Raw genomic sequence first — 21,879 nt, forward strand, 5'->3', positions numbered from 1 at the left:
TCTATAAAGCAAGGTTTTGTTTTTTACATTTTTATAAAAAAAATGTTTTTTTTCTAGCATAGAAATTAGTGGAAACTATTTATAAATAGCAACTAGGATGTTAGGTGGCACAGAGTTTATTTGTGGGGGTCATATGATATGTTGTACAGTAGAAAGTGAAAAGAAAGTTAATACAATAAGTATGTTAGTAACATTCAACCTGGCCACTACTGTATATTCATGATAGCTATCCGTATCATGAAAAAGAGTGCCTTAACCGAGTATCATCACAATCAGATAAGCAGCTTACCCAATGCATGCAAAAACTCTAAAGTGTGACAAATAGACATAGGAGCCTTCACTAGCTCAGGCAGCGACACGCATTTGAGATGTTTTGAGCAGAAGTCTGTGTCACACAGACAGGATGTAAAGGTGCTCACTTTAGTTACTGTATGTTGGCAGGCTCTTTAGTTTTACAAACACAGCATTAGAAGGGTACTGTAAGGAATATACTGTATATGACTGAGTTTTAAAATTATGAATGAAATAATACACCTAAACAAGGGTAGTTCTAAAACCTAAGATTTGGTGCTGGCCAGTGCTAATTTCTAACCCGTAATTAACGATGGAAACTATTTGTACCCCTTTTTATTAATACAAATATACTGCGTGCTGACAGATAGATAAATGGGCTCTACAAACTATAAAGCACACTCACTCTCAGCTTAGTTTCATTCCTACAGCCCTCAAATAAATCAGTGGTTCATCACAGACGTAGATTAACAGGTAAAGCATGGTTAATTCCAGGACTCTGGCAAAAGGTCGCCCCTCAAACCCTCAGTTGTACTCAATATTTCTTTATTATAAATGTGCAGCTTGACAGAACTAAACAGCTAATTAGGAAAGCACCATAAATAGGAAATTGAGAAATAAAGTCTGGTGCTTCTCGGTTTGAAATGCAGACGTGGTTATGGCACGTAACAAACATGGCAGCTTTTAAAACACTACTCTCTTTTGTGGTCTTGCAGGTGCTTAATTAAAAAACATGCTAGACTATCATGTTTGATTGATTGCATATTTATATAATACTCCTTTTGGGTGAGCTAATGACAGCAATATTTATTGGGAATGGCACATTTTCACACAACACTACTCTGGTTTGGAATGCACTGTTTTAGCTACTGGCTTATATGTAATTCTTTCCACTGTTTAAAAAAAATGTGTTCAAGTTAATAATATAATCAAATGAATTCATTTTTTCAATAAATGTTACCTTGTTTAGTAAATTCTAATTATTTTCATAACCTGCCGTTTCAGGGTGAACTTTTTACCTGCCCATCATCTTCTACCCTGTAGCACAGCGCCATCTATGTAAAATAATTTGGTACTGATTTATAAGAACATTAATGATAAGAGCCAGTGCCATCTAGAAACACCTCCTCTGTTTGCTAGAAACACACTGACGCTTTCTAACAAAGACACTTCATCTAGGCTGTGTTACTTAAGCCTATCGTTGGTAACTGAAATGGAAGAGCAGTTTCTGAACTAAGGTAAAAAATAACTTACAATTTTTCAAAACACCAAACACACTGACATTTTTACATACATATAAAAGAATTGTTTCTCCAATTGGGATGAAACTTGCCAAGAAATTTCTTTAGCTCAAGTTACTGAGTGCATCATAATGTGGGGCTGAATGGAGGCATTCACTATTTCACAATTACATTTTTTTATTTCTCTAGAGAACCACTTGTCAAATACTGACTTACAAAATACCTTTTTTAAGTCAGAATCAGAATCAACGGGTATGAAGGAATCAAGCTATTTATGGTCTAAGAATCTGGGGATCTATAAAGGCATCTGTCCATCAGTGTGTATGTCAAACTAACGTGCACACAATGCATGCAGGTCACAGTGACTTACTTTTGCATGTTACTGACGGCTCTAATTTTGAATTTACTGCAGTGGTGGGGATTAATGACACCGACATGCTTGCTTGATAGCACTAGCAAAACCAGACTGCAACCTCCAACACCACGACTTTGTAAAACACTCACAGTGGACATTACAGAACTCAACCCACACTCTTTAACTATTGGTATAGGTGTAGTGCAGAGCCGATACAGAACTGAACCCATGCTCTTATCTATTGGTATAGGTGCAGCGCAGAGCCGATACAGAACTGAACCCATGCTCTTATCTATTGGTATAGGTGCAGCGCAGAGCCAATACAGAACTGAACCCATGCTCTTATCTATTGGTATAGGTGCAGCGCAGAGCCGATACAGAACTGAACCCATGCTCTTATCTATTGGTATAGGTGCAGCGCAGAGCCGATACAGAACTGAACCCATGCTCTTATCTATTTGTATAGGTGCAGTGCAGAGCCGATACAGAACTGAACCCATGCTCTTATCTATTGGTATAGGTGCAGTGCAGAGACGTTTTCTTTTTACTTGTCAGTGACATTCTCCTATTATGTTTTCCCTTGGCTCAGAGATGCAACCCTCATTTCAAAATTCTTCTTTAACCTGACGAGTGTTAATGTTTTAGACTAACAGAGCTCTAATGTAGCTTCTTGAGTGCACAAACGCTTCATACTTTATAGAAACTGTACAGACACTGAATAGAAAGAATAGGGATTCTTTTTAAAATCTGAAATCCCCTGTTAAAGGCCTTGTTAACCCTCTTGTTAACCTTTGATTTGCATAGAAAGTCACCTTCAATATTAAGGCTGTCCCTGTATTCAGTATTACCGCCACTTCTGCTCAATGACCTTTCTAACATGCATGTCAGTGACATACATCCTCACCATTGCTGTCAAATCAACACTGCTGAAGAGCTATCAGTGTGATAAAAAAGCTGATGAGCAAGACATACGCCAACAGCATGTACAAAATAGTACAGAAGAAGAATTAGCAATTCTTCACACAGTATTCCGTCGCGTATCCGTCTGTCACATATCCGCCCTCACCGTTTATCCGCCATGATCAACTTCTTCAGCAACGTTAGTTTATTATTGAACAGAGCAGATTAGTTCAGATACTGTAGATCCTACCAAAGTTTTGCTACATTGTGTTATATGTGCTCTGTGCGCTGCCATTTCTGGTAGTGTCACATGAGATGTTCAGTGGGTTGATATGTAAATAAATCCTGTTCGTCTGTGGGGCGTATCAACTTCAACCTGTCACTCAGCAGTGAATGCGTGCATCCACATGGCTGAGGGCTACTCTGTCACAAGCATTAATACCCTGTATTTCTAAACAAGGGATTTAGGGGAGATCCCTAATAAAAGCTGAATCTCAAAACAATAATTGTGTGAATACAGTCACTATTACAGCTGTGTATAATGGTATTTAAAACAGGATTTATTCATCCACCTTTTTACATATCCACCATTACTCTGGTGCCAGTGCAGTCAGATTACGGATTACTATGCGACGGATTACTGTATATGCAAAAACATAAGTGACATACAGATGAACGGATAGAAAGACAGTCCCCTATACCCCCAGAATATGATAGTCTCAATACCTTCAGCTGAATATTTCATGACAGCTGGATAAGTGGTTCTTCAGATATGGAAAAATGTGACGTGTTATGTACGTACGCTGTAGCATGGTGCAGCATTGTAATATGTTAAACAGGAATATAGGAATATAGGAATATAATAATAATAATAATAATAATAATAATAATAATAATAATAATAATAATAATAATAGAAACAATCAAGAATCGTTCTCCTGTAGAGTTAACTGAAAGTAATGAGATACATTTCCATGACAGGTAATAACGAGTCACCCCTTCCCTTCATTCTCCCGAGCTTTGATCTGTCGACATCTGGTGGAAAGATGCCTCACGTATACACAATTGAAATGCGATCTGTGCTCCATACTGCATATTCAGCCAAAGGCAACATCTGTAATCAACTAGATCGCTTCAATGTTAAAAGTACTGTCCTAGATTGCAGGCTCTTCTGAGTCATTAAGTCCTGTGATCTGTAATAGCCTCTCATGCACAATGGTATTGTGAAGCCCGGACAACATTATAGGCATCCTAACTTTGTTGGGTTGAAATTTGAATTCATGTTTTTCATAACACATTTACTTATTAAAAATAGAACATTCTGAGCAATAGTATGTCAGTAACACACATAATAAAAATAATGCAAAATTAGAGCTATCAGTACAAAGAAAAATATGATGACCATGAACAGTCTGTACACAACAGCACAGAAAAATTACCAATGAAATCTTTCATTACAATTTGAAATGTCATATACAGAGAGACACCTCCATATACTCCGAGAATCAGATATTCTAAACTATTTATGCTAAATAAAATTTGATAGCAAGTTTCATAACTATTAGACAGACTTGTAGTGGAGTCCTCAAATCTCGAGTCTGAATCACTATCATTCGAGTTCAAGTCCGAGTCACGAGTCCTTGACTTCGAGTCTCGAGTCAGAGTCCTTGAAACTAACTCAAATCAATTTTCATTCAACTAGTGGTCGTAGTGGGGGAACAGTTTACCTAACGGACATTGTCTGATATCCCTCAGGAAAAATGCACAAATAATACAAAATAAAAATACAAAAAAAATGAATGATTTATTTTTTTCTTGCTAGATTATTCTATTTTTCAACTTGTCTGTCACTATCTTCTTTTCTTTAGGAATTGGAATACTGTTTGAACGTACCTGAAGTTTACAGCTAAGCTTTAAGTTCAAGTTTGTGGACGTTGTTTTTGATTTTGATAGAAGCTGTGATCTGGACACAGAGCCAGTGTAGTGTTAGAAAGTGGTATGTCGTCAGAATGTGGTACCTATACCAAATCATGGCATGTGTAATATCAGAAAGTGGTACACTGACAGATTTTGGTACAAGTGCAATCAATTGTGTTTTCCTATTGTCAAAAAGAGGTACATTTACCTTAATTAAACATTATTCTTTTGCAAACTTAAAATGGAAACAGACAATCAATTTCTCTAAAAAGAAAAAACAATTCACGAGACATCCACCACAAAGTTGCACAAATAAAACAAATGTACAAGACCCAATGTATTGCATATGATAAATATTCGCATACTAATTTCTTAATGGTGGAAAAATGACAAATTACATTAAAGAAATGACAAAAAAGACTGTAAAATACAATAAATTAAATTTAAAAAGATGTAAAAGACTGAAAACAGCATAACGTACCAGATTTGAATGGGCGCTTCCCTGCTTGCTTAGTGGAAGTTGTTTAGGCATGTGCGAGCAAGCATAGTGCGCAGAGTACCACTTTTTAACGCGTACCTGAAATTAATACTACACCGGTAAGAAATTAAAGTTACTTTCACCTCTGACTATAGCATCTACTTATTGACTTCAATTCCGGTAAAATCTGCAAATCTGATTTAGACATTGCCGGAACTGTATATATACTGTGTTCTTAACTAGTAAACTTAGTATTATTTTTATTATTTGTTTTGCAAAACAGAAATGTTATGTTTCACCTTCATTACACTTGCACTTTTATTAAGTCTGTAATTCAATGATGCATTTACGAGATTGTGCTTCAGTTCACTTGATTTCAGATCATGTATTTATCTTTCCTCTTTTACACAAAAAAACATTATGTTTATATATTTCCCATTTGTGTAGGTTCATAATGGAATAAAAAAAATTATGTTCACACAGATTTCTAGCTTGACGCTGCACAGTGTACTGTTAATGTTGGTAAATGAAGTGTTATTAAGTCATTCTGTCATTCTTTTTTTTTCCTATCAATCTGCCCTTCTGTCATATCAGTCTGATATATCTGCCTGTTTGACGGAATGCAATTTTCGATTTGAGACTTTAGTGCCTAGTTTTACACTGAATTTGCAAGGTGAATTTATTGATGTTTCTTGCAAACAGTGATGGCGTGTGCTGGGAACAAGTGGATTAGAAGCAAAGCACAGAATATTTAATCACACAGCGACTTTCTGATATAAATTAAGGAGGTCTAAAAGTATTATTATAACTTATAGGATTATTCTTTTTTCATTCCTTTTTGTTTTCAGTAAACTCAAAATTATTAAGGTGACCAATGTTCTATTGTTTTCAATGCAAACAGATTATATAGATTATATTCCAGAGATTCAGGGAGCTCAGAAAAATCAAATTACATATTTTTCAAGAATGCAGTTTTAGAAATGTATTTCATAGTGCTTGAAAAACTTAGAACAAGGTTTAAAGTAGTAAACAGAAAGGCTCATTAAAAGCCTTCTCCTTTGTTTGGAGAAGGTGTTTGAAAGGATTGTGGTGAGTGTAACTGTGTACTGTGGCTATTTTAAATTGGTCAGTGAAGGCAAATGCCCAGCCCAGCTTTCCTTTATATTCAGTATTGTTTTCATGGGTTCATGGGTTCATTCCTGACGCTATCCTGCTACAGTCCCTATTGAATCCCAATAAAAAACTATATTGGAAAAAGAAACAATTCGAAGGAAAGCATCAACACAGTAGTACACTACAGTGATAACATAAAGATCCGTAGAGGGAAATCAGAAATCTGAAATAACTGGGGAGTGTGTGACTGCTTGTGTTGTCAGTTTCAGAAACAGCACCGTCACATCCTGATCACTTACACACACATGTGCAAGAAACTTTCAGATGTCATTGTAAGAAAGATGATGTACGTACGTATAACAAACATGTACTTCCATTTTAAAACATGACATTTGATACTACATGAGGTGAAACAAAGCTGTCCTCTGGGTCAAAGGACTTTACTGGCTGAAAGTATGCCAGTCAATATAATATAACAGGGGAAGCAATTGATTGGATAATGACAGGAAAGAAGCCATTGAAGGGGAGGGGACAATTTGACCCTCCAGCAAGTCAACACTAACTAAGAAGGGCTTGCAAACAAAGATGTCTACTACCATATATAATGTTGTAAAATAAAAGCAATTAACTCCAGCTATGAAAGATTCAATGGAACACAGGCAACTATCCCAGACTATAGCAAGGAGCAGTACAGGCACTGCGCTGTAAATGCACGAGAGGTGGTAGAACAGTCACAGAGAATGCCTGTAGACAGGAGTAGGGGATACTGCTGAGGGTAGAAGAGTTACTGTCACTGAAATGAAGTGCATATGTACTCACCTAAAGCTGGATATCCTAAATAAAACCTGTCAGCTCCCAGCCATCCCAGGAACAGAGACAAGGCCACTGCTACTTTGTATGAATAACCATTTCTAAATAAAAAGGAAAAGGAATCAACATTATTGAATTTCTATGGATTGGTTATGGTTTTAATGTTTTAAACAGGAGAACACGTTAGCAGAATCCAAGTTTAACCATGTTACATTTCCATCTGCCACTGGGACTGACTTGAAAGCGATTTGAAACCAGGTTGGTTCAATTCCATCAGCAGCACATCAAGATGAAATCCTTTTCAGTTAAGTTCCTGGTAGGATATGGATTTGCAGAACCTCCAACTCACATTAATGGTGCAAGTTATCTAATGAGCATCCAATGCAAAGGATGATAGAAAGATATTATCAGATAGAAACCTAGTGACATGGTTTCAAAATCCACATTGTAAGCAAATAAAATGTTTCAATCCTTAGTGAAACAACATATTTAACAGCAGATAAACAGGATATGCTTAATCTTAAAATCTTAAAGCAATGATAGGGGTATTTTCACAAACACATTCCTGTATCAAATTGAAATGTACTGTATTTAAAACTTCCTGGTTTTCTGGCCCCCTCAGACATTTCCTTTTTTCATACCACTGTAAATATAGGCTTGTCTTTTACTATACATTTCAGTGATGTCACATGCCTGTATATCCAAGCCTCTCGAGTGATGTAAAAGTACATTGTAGATCTTTTTTAAAAATGTTATCATAAAACTGCATCAGATTACATTCAGTTTTTTCCCACATTTCACCTTCTTCCACTATGAGAAGAGTTACACAGAAAAAGCCTTCTCTTTCAAAGCATCAAACAAAAACATCTCTGATTTTGAAGGCTAAAGTTAAATTGTGAGAATATTTGACAGAAATTTCTTGGGTGATGTAAACTGCTGATTATGCCACATATGGTACAGTAAATCGTGTCTAATCTGGCATCTCTTGGGACCGGAAAATTGTGTCTGATTATACAGTGTACTGGACTACATAGGTACTGTCAAATCAATATTGTATCTACAAAAAGGTATGATTATTTGAATACTTAAAAAAAACTCAATTACAGTACATACAGTAGAAGTACTGTCCAGGTGTATCCTGTAATTCAAGGATTGCATCCATTTTACTTTCTCTACAATGCAAAAATGATTTTACACAGATGTACAGTACGTGTACATTCAGTCCAATCGTTTTCTCTTTTTGAAGCGGAAATTGGAAAACGACTCCTTTTTCGTTTTCTCTTTTTGAGCAGAAAAATAAAAAATCAAGTGTGTTCTGTTTTCTGATTTTAAAGAATTAATACAAAACGGATTTAGGCTTGTTTCCCCATTTCTCGTATTGCTCACAGCAATCACATCTTAGAAATCGAATCATCTATATTACTGAAACAAACAAAATAGACTCGGAAGTGATTTGCTATAACACTGTTCTTCAATGCCATGGCAGCATTAGAAGTTTATGATGGCACAAGGGAAAAGCCAGAACAGGCGGAACTCTGAACTCTTGCCAACAGCACTACTGCCTGAAGCCTCAAATTCACTACCGTAGCGTTTGAATAAAGTCCAAAAATGTTATTTTCTAGTATGCATTCATTTTTCAACATATATTATAGAATCATATCTATTTGAAAAAGCATCTACAGTTTGGAGTAGGCATGTTTTACATGGGATTGATAAATAATGAATCTATGTTATTTCCCTTTGTGGCAAATTGTGGCAATGTGCCCCGCCCCTGTGTGCATTTCTGTGTTGTATGTCGCGTGTGGTGAGTTAATGTTGGTGTATAGATATGGCTGCACGGGATATAAATGGGTGTGTGCAGCACGAGTTATTTAAAATGTATAATTGTATTTAGGCACGGGGATTGCACTTCACTTCACGTGCATTTTCACTCACTTGGGGTTGTGTGTTCAGGGTGAAGGGACGGGAGAGAGAGAAATAAAAAGAAAAAATTGCTACGTGGTACGTGTTTGTTTAGTGTTCGTCCCTGTTTGTTAGTGTCTGTTCGTTTTGTTTGTCTGTTTATTTTGGCCGCAAGTGCCCTGTCCTGTTTTCTGTTTAAACCTTTTATTTTACAATAAACTCACTGAGCGCAACAGCATCTCAGATTCACCACCAACTACCGTCTGTCTGTGTACTCCTTTCTGGTCTGACGTAACCACTAAAGCCAGCTTGTCACACGTGGTGTCAGAACCGGGACAACAGCGCCTCTGAGACTCAGGCCAGAAAGAGTACTGTGGGGGGAAAGAAATAAATAAATAAATAAATAAATAAATAAATAAAAACAAACAGGACTGTTTAAAAAAAATAATAATAATAATGGGAAAACACGGCAGAAGACAGCAACAGCAGGAATGGAGAGAGGTTCCGGAGCATCCACACCCCAGGAGGGAGGAGACAGAGCCTTTCCCATCCTCTGAGGAGATACTGGACTGGGTGTCGGACCCAGAGTTGAACTGGGAGGACCTCCCGAAGGTTGTTGACCTGCTGTGGGCCAGAGATGGGGAACATTGGGAACACTGGGAACAACACTACTACCCAGTGCCCTTTGTGAACCCGGCAGCCATGGTAATCAACTACTTGGCTGCCGCTATGGGACTGCCCCAGCAGGTTGAATTCCAAGTAGGAGGAGCCACACCTACCTGCACCCTCACTGGGCTAGAGAGAAAATGCCTGCTGTCCCCATCTCCACCAGCAGAGGGAAAATGCCTGCTGTCCCCTTCTCCACCAGCAGAGGGAAAATGCCTGCTGTCTCCATCTCCATCAGCAGAGGGAAAATGCCTGCTTCCACCAGCAGAGGGAAAATGCCTGCTGTTTCTATCTCCATCAGCAGAGGGAAAATGCCTGCTGTCCCCTTCTCCACCAGCAGAGGGAAAATGCCTGCTGTCCCCATCTCCACCAGCAGAGGGAAAATGCCTGCTATCCCCATCTCCAGTCCCCTGCAAGAGAGGGAGACCCGCACCAGTCCCCTGCAAGAGAGGGAGACCCACACCAGTTCCCTGCAAGTGAGGCAGAGCCGCACCAGTCCCCTGCAAGTGAGGCAGAGCCGCACTAGTCCCCTGCAAGAGAGGGAGACCCGCACCAGTCCCCTGCAAGAGAGGCAGAGCCACACCAGTCCCCTGCAAGAGGCAGAGCCGCACCAGTCCCCTGCAAGAGAGGCAGAGCCGCACCAGTCCTCTGCAAGAGGGGGAGACTACACGCTGCTCCCACCTCCGTCACCAGGAGACTACATGCTGCTCCCACCTCCGTCGCCAGGAGACTACACGCTGCTCCCACCTCCGTCGCCAGGAGACTACACGCTGCTCCCACCTCCGTCGCCAGGAGACTACACGCTGCTCCCACCTCCGTCGCCAGGAGACTACACGCTGCTCCCACCTCTGCCGCCAGGAGACTACACGCTGCTCCCACCTCCGCCACTAGGAGCAGAGCAGCAGGAGCTGCCTCTGCCTCCACCACCTCCACCAGGAGCAGAGCTGCCTCTGCCTCCACCATCTCCACCAGGAGGAGAGCAGCAGGAGCTGCCTCTGTCTCCACCACCACCAGGAGCAGAGCAGCAGGAGCTGCCTCTGCCTCCACCGGCAGGAACAGAGCAACAGGAGCTGCCTCTGCCTCCACCACCTCCACCAGGAGAGGAGCAGCAGGAGCTGCCTCTGTTTCCATCACCTCCACCGGCAGGAGCAGAGCAGCAGGAGCTGCCTCTGCTCCTCCACCAGCAGAGGGTGAATACCTGCTGGTTCCGCCTCCACCATCGTGGGAGGACTGCTTACCCCTCCCACCTCCACCAGAGGAGGGTGAATACCTGTTGGTTCCGCCTTCACCGTCGTGGGAGGACTGCTTCCCCCTCCCACCTCCACCAGCAGAGGGTGAATACCTGCTGGTTCCGTCTTCAACGCTGTGGGAAGATTGCTTGCCGCTCCCACTTCCACCACCAGAGGAGCTGCAGCTGATTTTCGCTTCGCACAAGGATGCCAGCCTCGCTTCGCCCAAGGATGCCTGCCTAGCTTCGCCCGGGGCTGCCTGGTGCTCCACATCGCCCGGGGCTGCCTGGTGCTCCGCATCGCCCGGGGCTGCCTGGTGCTCCGCATCACCCGGGGCTGCCTGGTGCTCCGCATCGCCCGGGGCTGCCTGGTGCTCCGCATCGCCCGGGGCTGCCTGGTGCTCCGCATCACCCGGGGCTGCCTGGTGCTCCGCATCACCCGGGGCTGCCTGGTGCTCCGCATCACCCGGGGCTGCCTGGTGCTCCGCATCGCCTGGGGCTGCCTGGTGCTCTGCATCGCAGCAGGAAGTACTGTGGCCAGAACCCCACCAAGGGGAGCTGCCAGCCACGAAGAAGGGGGGGGAGGTCCGGAGACCACCAACCCCAGCAGCAGTTTCGCTGCTTGAGATCGTGGAGGAGGTCAGGAGACCTGCTCCCACTGCAGCACTTTCACTGCCGGAAGTACTGTGGCCGGAGCCCCACAAAAGGGAGCTGCCGGCTTTGAAGAAGGTGGGGGAGGTCTGGAGACCACCAACCCCAGCAGCCTTTCTGCTGTCAGGGGTACAGCGGGATGAGAAACTCGCCCCACTGTCAGCACGTCTGCTGACAGCATGGCCAGTAGCAGCCTGGCTACTGGCAACATTGCCGCCCATGAACCCCTTGAAGTCCCTGTTCTTGGCCCAGGACTTTGAGCGAGACTTTGGGGATTTTAAGGGGGGAGGTGGCCGTTGAGGCCATGTGTGCTGCGCACAAGGGGGGCTATATGTGGCAATGTGCCCCGCCCGTGTGCATTTCTGTGTTATATGTTACGTGTGCTGTGTTAATGTTGGTGTATAGGCATGGCTGCACGGGATATAAATGGGTGTGTGCAGCACGAGTTATTTAAAATGTATAATTGTATTTAGGCACGGGGATTGCACTTCACTTCACGTGCATTTAAAGTATTTAATAATATGTGAGCACGGGGTTGCACAGAATTAGTTCCCGTGCTGGGATTCAAGTGAATAATTAATTAGTAATTGAATCCCGGCACAACAGTAAATATAGATGCATGTTTCACTCACTTGGGGTTGTGTGTTCAGGGAGAAGGGACGGGACAGAGTGAGGAGAGAAATAAAAAGAAGCAATTGCTACATGGTACGTGTTTGTTTAGTGTTCGTCCCTGTTTGTTAGTGTCTGTTCGTTTCGTTTGTCTGTTTATTTTGGCCGCAAGTGCCCTGTCCTGTTTTCTGTTTAAACCTTTTATTTTACAATAAACTCACTGAGCGCAACAGCGTCTCAGATTCACCACCAACTACCGTCTATCTGTGTACTCCTTTCTGGTCTGACGTAACCACTAAAGCCAGCTTGTCACAGTAATGTACAGTTTTTTAATTAAGGCTGTTTTATCAGTGTATTGCCCCACCATAATTGATCATTTTTATACTGCATAGACAAAATGTATGTTTGGAGCAAGGCAAATTACTTATTTCTATTGAGTATTATAATGATGTCACCAGTCATTCTTATGTGAAGAATGTATTGCCCCAAGGTAATTTCACACTTTTTATATAAATAATGGTTTTGGGATAATGCATTTTACACACTGCATCCAACATGAAAATGCCCTCACCCACACCTGTATATACAGTCGCCACCACTTACACCGTACAGGGTTATTTCGGGTAGCCATTTATATCGGACAAATAGCGTTTGCCATTCCCATTGATTTCAATAACAAAGGCATTGTTTATACCGTGTTAAGCATGCCGTATATTTCGGGCAAATTCAGCTGTTTGGATCTTATGTACCATTCACATAGATTTCAATAACAAACGCACTGCTTATACTGTAGTAATCACTCTTACTAATCCACCATGCAGCTGTTTTCACCTCATTACCTTGTGATTCACATAGACTTCTATAAAAAAGGCAACGTTACTGTAGTAAAAAAGCTTGACAGATGGATCAATCAGGTGTTTGTACCTCATTACTGAGAAATGACCCCCGTACTGTACCTTGGCAAGTTAATCCATGTACGCAGTGTCAGACTTATTTACAGTTTCAATAAACAGCACAGACTGCAAAAGCAAGCAAGCATGGCTGGAAAGAGAAAAGCGATGAGCATCAGCACGAAAATTCAGTGTAAATAAAATGACTCTCTTAGATGCTGTGCGCTTGCTAAAGCATGCTTGGAACTCTGTCAGTCAGCAAACAATGCAACATTGCTTCAAAAAGCTGGGGACAATGTGGGAATGGACCTGATAATGGACTGGGGAAGAGGATGGGAGTACTCTGTAAATAACGTGTGTTTGTAAACTGTGTTATTCTTGTTCAGATCTGTTAGTGTTCTGTGTGTTTCGGTGCTTGTGTGGCTTAGAGCTGAAAGACTGCCTGTGTGTGAGTGTGTCACTGAGGGGGTGGGAGCAGGTCTGACACGACCAGTCAGAGATAGGGAGTGTTGGACCACAGAGTGAGGAAGGGGGAGGGACTTGGGTGTGTGTGTGGAGATGACAGTTTGAAAGAGAGAAGCGGGATCCGGTGGCGGGAGAATTGAGAGAGAGTTAAGAGGTTGAGTTTGTGAGTGAGTGGAGAGGAATTAAATAATAAATACAGAGGTTTCCTACTGCTTTGAACCACAACTGTTATCTGCCTCATTATATCCTGGAAACCCCGCTGCTCAGCGCTACAATATGTAAATAAATCCTGTTCGCATATGGGGCGTATCAACTTCAACCTCTATCACGATCTCCTGCCTGTCACTCAGCAGCGAATGCACGCATCCACATGGCAGATGGCTACTCTGTCACAAGCATTAATACCCTGTACCTTTCTAAACAAGGGATTTAGGGGAGCCCCCTAATAAAAGCTGAATCTCAAAACAATAATAATATAGTACAGTAATTGTTAAAGCTGTGTATAATGGGATTTAAAACAGGATTCATTTATCCGCTTTGTACATTTCCGCCCTTACTCTGGTCCCATCAGTTGGATACGCGACGGATTACTGTACTTTTTATTAAATTCACAGGTTTTAATAAGTATTTTTTATTAGTGTAATGAGTGTTTTAATAAAGTTTTTTAACTGCATACACGCTTGTTTGTTTTGATTACTGTACTGGTGACATTTTGAATGTCAGGTTATTGTGTGGGAGTTTATACCATCCATCGCTTACTGCGGGTGAATCTAAGCGGTGACGACTGTGTATTAGTTATTTATGGCTGGCTCTTCTATCGCCTTGCCCCAAGACAATGCCACATGTTTTATATAAAAATAAACATGTCTCTTAGGGAAAATAGTTAAAAAGTTTGGGGCAATGCGATTGATAAAACAGCCTTTATTAAAAAACAGTATACTGATCAAACCCATGTAAAACATGCTTACTCCAAACTGTAGATGCTTTTTCAAGATTTTATAATATGTGTTCGAAAATTAATGTAACCTAGAAAAGACAATTTTTAGACTTTATTCAAATGCTACGGTAGTGAATTTGAGGCTTCAGACAGCAGTGCTGTAGGCAGGAGTTCCGAGCTCCTACTGATCTGGCTTCTATTGCATGCTTTATCATTTAAATGGTCTCATTTTCTATGCCCATAATTATGTACTGTATTAGCCAATAATTAGTGTTAAAAACTGGATTCAGTGGGGACCCTTACTTGTCATGTCCAATTGTCTGTCTGTCACTCTCTACATGGTGATCATGATAACTGCCTTGACTTTGCACCAGTCTTCACCACACTTGTATCATACACGGCTAGCCTCCTATCTTGCAGGTATTGTGTGATTATTAAGTGACAATGAAGGACCCTCTGTGTGTGAGTGCACTGATTTTAATGACAGATTGTGACTTGGATTGCATATGTAGTTTAGCTTGCTGCATCTATATTCTGTACCATCACTATCAAAATATATATATATATATACTGTATATATATATATATATATAGCCATCTATCTAGCTATCTATATATATTCTTATATACTGTATCGATGTACAGTACATAGATTATTAACTGTATTTTATATGTTAAAAGAAACATCATACATTCAATTACAAACCATTAACAAGAAGTCTTTTTTAATGTCTTCTTATGAAGTTTTCATTGACTGTATATGTTTAGCATTTCTAAATTCAGCACTGTTGAGTGTTTAATACTGTAGATGACATTGCATGTGTTCAATTAGATTGCCACGTAGTAATCACAGACGATTTAATCTGGTAATCCTTGTTATTAACCGAGATCAGATTACATTCACTAATAATATTGTTTCTCACATTTCAACTTCTTACGCTTCTTAAACAGAAAAACATTTGTGATTTATTTTTTTATTTCAAATGCTAAAAAGTGAACTGTGGGAATACCTGACAAACATTTCTAAATGTCCGTACTTACTAATGCTAAACTGATATGACCTGGTTACTGGTGAATTTGTATCCTTTGTAGAAAAAAGGCCAAGTTAGCATAAAAGGAGTAGCCTTATAAAGAGGTGAGATCTACAAGAGATACACAGAAAAAGATCACATCTGGCTAGGTTAAACAAGACAGTTGTGGCCCTGTTTTTATTGCAGTTGGAACTAGAAGCAACAGGAATAAAAAAAATAGCTGCCAACTCTGCCTCAATTGTATCTTCCTATACTATATGTTTACTATAACAAGAAGGTTGATCTCTCCCATTATATTCACAATATTGTTTTGTATGTGATGGGTGTTTAGAGCTGTCCCGTAAAATCATTTGAATAAACGCTGAAAGAACAAGGACAGCTGTGGCAATACATTTCCCAACAGAAACCCTGTACAGTATTTGTCTGAAACGTGCTGCCTCTGGCTCCAGATCTTTATTGGTCTCAGTGAGTAACATCCAGATTCACTTTGCAAATAATAAATACATAGGCTGGTTAATACTGGGAGAGGAGGCTGTGTTACCCTAAGTCTAGAGTAGATCAATTTCAATTTATTTTGTAGAAATACATTTCTTTACTCACACATTTCGACATGGAATAGGTTTGTAAAATCCAATTTGTGATCCATTGAAGTTGATCTCAGTCCCTTTGTAATCTCGGCATGAAATGTTAGGGGCAGGAAAACAAGGAACTGAAAGCAGAAGGAAAGTTAAGAAATCTGACATTTCCTACATCAAATATCAAAGCCTTTTTTTAACATACAGTACCAACACAAATTATGGAAACAGACAATTTCCAGCAAGAAAACAAAAATTCTTGGTACCTCGGAATAGATAATTGTCTCCTCTTTAAAAATATGCCAAAGATTTTAATTTACATTATACCTCTAAAGTAGAATGGTACCCCAAACTCCAAAATGTGCTCCTTTTTCTAGAAAAGCTATAAAACTGGGGAAGGGGAGATTGCTGCCAAATAACCTCACTTACTTGCTTCTATTGCTCACTAAATATCTTGCTATCCCTGAAAACATAATCACATCCTCATTAGAACTATGCAGTACATTTTAATGAGCAGTCTGTCCCACAAGTGCAGTGGTACCCCAAATATGATCCACTTACAACCAATGCGGAATGACTGGGTATGATGCCCTTCTCATTTTACCCTCAAAAATGGGTTTCTGGCTAAGGACTGCCTGTACCAGTTTCGGCAGTCACCACTTAGTAAAATCACTTTTTGGGTCAAATAGAAACACGTGCTTCACCCAGTCATTCAGCATTTTTTCTGCAAGTACAGCATCTGTGTAAATGTTCAATCTGTAAGCAGTGGTTTTGGAACAGGTATCGTTAGTGTCATCTCAGCCGTGCTTTATTTGTCTGTCAGTTATTGAGTAATTATATATATATATATATATATATATATATATATAAAATCTCACACAATCATTGCTGTAGAAACCTATTATTGGGAGAACATGAAGACCAAACATCCCACCCAGTTTTTTTTTTTCTGCAGTAGAAGTAAATGGATAATGCTTGTGGTACCACTGCACTGATGGAACTTCTATTTGATTACATTCCTCTTCTCATTTTTTAGAAGACACACATATATATTCTAATGGTTCTCCTAGAAAATGAATAACATTGTGGGTAATGACCTGAGATGGCCTTCTGTGTTGCATATTTCTATAGGGGAGATGGTAATCTATTCAGTGATACCAATATATTTAATAATGTGTATACGATTTGTATAACAAAGATCAAACTTTAACAAGAAACATTTATGGTCTGATTTTCCACATTTCCCATGCCATACATTAACTACGGAGTGGGCCTGTATTCTCTAACCCTTAATACCACTGCCTTGCTTGCTACTAATATGTGAGATTTGTAAGAATGGCATGAGAGAGTGATTCTTCCAACAGCCTATCATGGTGTGAGGGGTGTTCTTTAAAAAAAATGATACTACTTTCACATTTTTGCAATGAGGTGTATGAAACAGGGTTTAAAATTCTGACAGGTTGGAACTGGTCATCCAAATGGTCAGTTTCCTTGTGATACTTGAGTCGCTCTAAAATGTATTTTAAGAAGAAACCGACTGTACAAGCGCTCAATTCCTTATGTACCTTATGGGGTTAACATGGAGGAGGCTGTGTGGTCCAGTGGTTAAAGAAAAGGGCTTGTAACCAGGAGGTCCCCGGTTCAAATCCCACCTCAACCACTGACTCATTGTGTGACCCTGAGCAAGTCACTTAACCTCCTTGTGCTCCGTCTTTCAGGTGAGACGTAATTGTAAGTGGCTCTGCAGCTGATACATAGTTCACACACCCTAGTCTCTGTAAGTCGCCTTGGATAAAGGCGTCTGCTAAATAAATAAATAATAAATAAATAATAACAATGTTATGTCAACAAAGAACACCTTATGGGTGATCGCAATGCTCACCTTAAAATATAACAATAGGTTTTTCTTTTGTCTATTCAAATATTATCAGGTTAAAACTTCTGCTGTAATCAGGGAAACAAACAATCATATACTTAAACATACCATTTGCTGTAACACTGCTGCAATCTTCAGGTTCTTGCGTTGTATGGTTTATTTTAGGAGGGTCACATTTATATGTATTATATACAATAAGGAAAGTGTTCCATATTTTGTGGACACACCATTCGTGCTAAACTGATTCTAAGTCTGTAAACCTATTGTATTATCCATTCTGCCCTATTTAAAACGATTTACGCTTACAGTTATTACCATGCTTGAACAAAACAATCCACAAGAAACAACACATTTAGACATTACTTAGGGAAATGGCGTCGTCTTGCAGCCATTTCTGTTTTTTTAGCAAGTGTTGAAAATGCATTAGAAATAACATGCTCAGTTGCACAATTATGCGGGAAGCAGTATAACTGTAACTAACGCAATGCAGGCTGTAGGGAAATATATTTTTAAAACTTTGGGTGTACTTCATTGAAGGTAGTTCTAGATTCTCCAGTCGTGTTAATTCAGTAATCAAATCGTACTGAACTAGAACTAGAAGGCACAGTAATTATATAGATCTTAATCATGACCAGTACAGGAAAGAAAGGTATACGCTGCTCGCTACAGTTTTGTATTTAAAATCATAAACGCAGTTTTGAATTGAAATATCCTACTGGTAATTATTTTCAATAGACAGCCAGCAATATGAATGGATTCTTCTGAGGCCGCACAGTACATGCACCCTTGATCATTTAAAACGATCGTCAAATTATTTTACAGAAAAAAAGGATATTGTCCCAGTCGAAGCTCGATGCATTTTTCAACCTCTCCTGCCGAAACTGCATCCAGTGTGCAACAAATGCGATAGAATAAGAAACATAAAAACGGAGATAAACACAGCTTTAGTTTCCTGGAAGCAGCCATGTCGGAACAATTGTCCTCTCACGTGACTCGCGAACGCACTCTGATTTTAAAGAGGCAGTACACAATTTCTCTTCGATAGCAACTGATCTGCAAATGAAGTTCATTACGTTTTTTCTTGAGGGTTACCAGGCGTCCCGGGATAGCTGGGATTGTCCCAGTGTTCAGCCTTAACGTTCTGCTCTGATTGGAAACAGGTGGTTTGCTGTTTTGTATTGACAATTTTATAATTAATATTCTGTTTACCTTACTGGACCATGGATAATTTCTTTAATGTATTTATTTATTTATTTATTTTATCTTGGAAGAACCACCGGCTAAGTTTCCTTTTAACCCTACACAACACCGATCCAAACACATTAAAATCTACTTCACAATGGTTAAAGAAGAATAAAATCAAGGTTCTGGAATGGCCTAGTCAAAGTCCCGATCTAAATCTGATTGAGAATCTTTTGTATGGGCTGAAGAAGGCTATGCACAAGAGAAGTCCTCGCTATTTGAATGAACTGGAACAATTCTGCGTTGAAGAATGGCCAAAAATCACTAAAGAATTATGCCAAAAGCTTATTGACAAATATCCTCATCGTTTAAAGAGGTTATCATTGCTAAAGGTGCCTCAACTAGCTATTAATTTCATTTTCCTTGTCAGGGTATGAATACTTTTGCATTAGCACATTTGGAGTTTTGCAAAACAATTGCTGAAATAAATAATTGTAGACATCTATTTCTTGTAACTTTTTTTCCCTCATCCCCAAAAGAAAAACTTTTGCTACAAAAGATTTTTCCTATAATTCTTTGCTTTCGAAAAATTTCTAAAAATTATAATTTTCCATTGGGGTATGTAAACTTTTGACTACTACTGTATCTATCTATCTATCTATCTATCTATCTATCTATCTATCTATCTATCTATCTATCTATCTAGATAGATAGATAGATAGATAGATGTGTAGCATTATAATATAATAATGTTCAATAAAACAAAAATATTGTCTAAAATGCAAGAAAAAATTACAAATTAACCTAAACCCTACATTCAACATAGAGGAGGAGGCAAGGCTCCGTTATAAACTCCTTTCTGCTATTAACCACAGTACCAGCAGTATCAGATCACGTGATCTAGCACAGCTTTTATTTGGACGGGTCCAGAGAGTTTTTCTCATCAGAGGAGACAAGCCTCCGTTACTCTTATCTGCTATATAATCACACACAGTACAGTACTAGCAATGGCAGATGACGTAGTCCGATCCCTGGTTTTAAGATCCCTGAGCACTGCTTTACTGAGTAAGTGCGATTATGTGAAGTGAATGGAAGAAGATATTGACCAGAATAAAAAGAAATCCATCATAATGGTAGGAAAATTAAAAAAAACATCTGGGAAGGTAGACAAGAAAGAAACTGCATTGCTGCTTGATAGCATGGAAAATCCCTGGAAAATCACTGTTTAGTCCCATTAAACCAAAATCCCTGGAAAATCACTGTTTAGTCCCATTAAACCAAAGGTAAATGTGAAGGCAGAGTTGTTGACATGCTGATTGGAAACACCTTTCAGCTTGTACAAGATAAACTACAATTCCCAGATTCCTATATTTAGTTTAGCAAATTAAGTCTATATAGGATGTACAGTACATAAGAACATAAGAACATAAGAAAGTTTACAAATGAGAGGAGGCCATTCGGCACATCTGGCTTGTTTGGTTGTTAGTATCTTAGTAGCCCAGAATCTCATCAAGCAGCTTCTTGAAAGATCCCAGGGTGTCAGCTTCAAAACATTATAGGAGAATTGGTTCCAGACCCTCACAATTCTCTGTGTAAAAAAAGTACCTCCTTTTTCTGTTCTGAATGCCCTTTTATCTAATCTCCATTTGTGACCTCTGGTCCTTGTTTCTTTTTTCAGGTCAATACTTTTTAGAATTTTTAATGTTTGAATCAGATTGCCGCTTAGTCTTCTTTGTTCAAGACTGAATAGATTCAGTTCTTTTATCCTGTCTGCATATGACATGCCTTTTAAACCTGGGATAATTCTGGTCGCTCTTCTTTGCACTCTTTCTACAGCAGCGATATCCTTTTTGTAGCGAGGTGACCAGAACTGAACACAATATTCTAGATGAGGTCTTACTAATGCATTGTAAAGTTTTAACATTACTTCCCTTGATTTAAATTCAACACTTTTCACTATATATCCGAGCATTTTGTTGGCCTTTTTTATAGCTTCCCCACATTGTCTAGATGAAGACATTTCTGAGTCAACATAAACTCCTAGGTCTTTTTCATAGATCCCTTCTTCAATTTCAGTATCTCTCATATGATATTTATAATGCACATTTTTATTGCCTGCGTGCAGTACCTTACACTTTGCCATGTGTCTGCCCAGTTCTGAATGCTGTCTAGATCATTTTCGATGACCTTTGCTGCTGCAACAGTGTTTGCCACCATTTTTGTGTCATCTGCAAATTTAATAAGTTTGCTTACTATACCAGAATCTAAGTCATTAATGTAGATTAGGAATAGCAGAGGACCTAATACTGATCCCTGTGGTACTCCACTGGTTACCTCGCTCCATTTTGAGGTTTCTCCTCTAATCAGTTCTTTCTGTTTTCTACGTTAACCACTCCCTAATCCATGTGCATGCATTTCCTTGAATCCCTACTGCGTTCAGTTTGAGAATTAATCTTTTATGCAGGACTTTGTCAAAAGCTTTCTGGAAATCTAAATAAACCATGTCATATGCTTTGCAGTTATCCATTGTCGATGTTGCATCCTCAAAAAAGTCAAGTAGGTTAGTTAGACACGATCTCCCTTTCCTAAAACCATGCTGACTGTCTCCCAGGATATTGTTACCATATAGGTAATTTTCCATTTTGGATCTTATTATAGTTTCCATAAGTTTACATATAATAGAAGTCAGGCTTATTGGTCTGTAGTTACCTGGTTCGGTTTTGTCTCCCCTTTTGTGGATCAGTATTACATTTGCAATTCTC

The 21,879-nt window shown here is 39.6% G+C and overlaps 1 protein-coding gene across 2 annotated transcripts in view; it reads right to left on the reverse strand.

Moving 5' to 3' along the window:
* The window catches only part of tm2d1 (TM2 domain containing 1), a 37,960-nt gene extending 19,013 nt beyond the window's left edge, over window positions 1-18,947 (reverse strand). Inside the window, exons 1-4 of one of the 2 annotated variants that reach the window (XM_059031966.1) lie at window positions 18,767-18,947; window positions 18,044-18,113; window positions 16,085-16,193; window positions 7,115-7,206 (exon numbers count right to left, since the gene is read on the reverse strand). In XM_059031966.1, coding sequence (XP_058887949.1) covers window positions 7,115-7,206; window positions 16,085-16,193; window positions 18,044-18,113; window positions 18,767-18,901 — 406 coding nt within the window. In that variant the 5' untranslated portion in view covers window positions 18,902-18,947. The remainder of the gene's footprint in view (window positions 1-7,114; window positions 7,207-16,084; window positions 16,194-18,043; window positions 18,114-18,766) is intronic. The other variant, XM_059031965.1, reaches the window with a different exon arrangement.
* Between the last annotated feature and the right edge of the window lie 2,932 nt (window positions 18,948-21,879).

This window comes from Acipenser ruthenus, chromosome 10, assembly GCF_902713425.1.
Source record: "Acipenser ruthenus chromosome 10, fAciRut3.2 maternal haplotype, whole genome shotgun sequence".
Lineage (NCBI taxonomy): Eukaryota > Metazoa > Chordata > Actinopteri > Acipenseriformes > Acipenseridae > Acipenser > Acipenser ruthenus.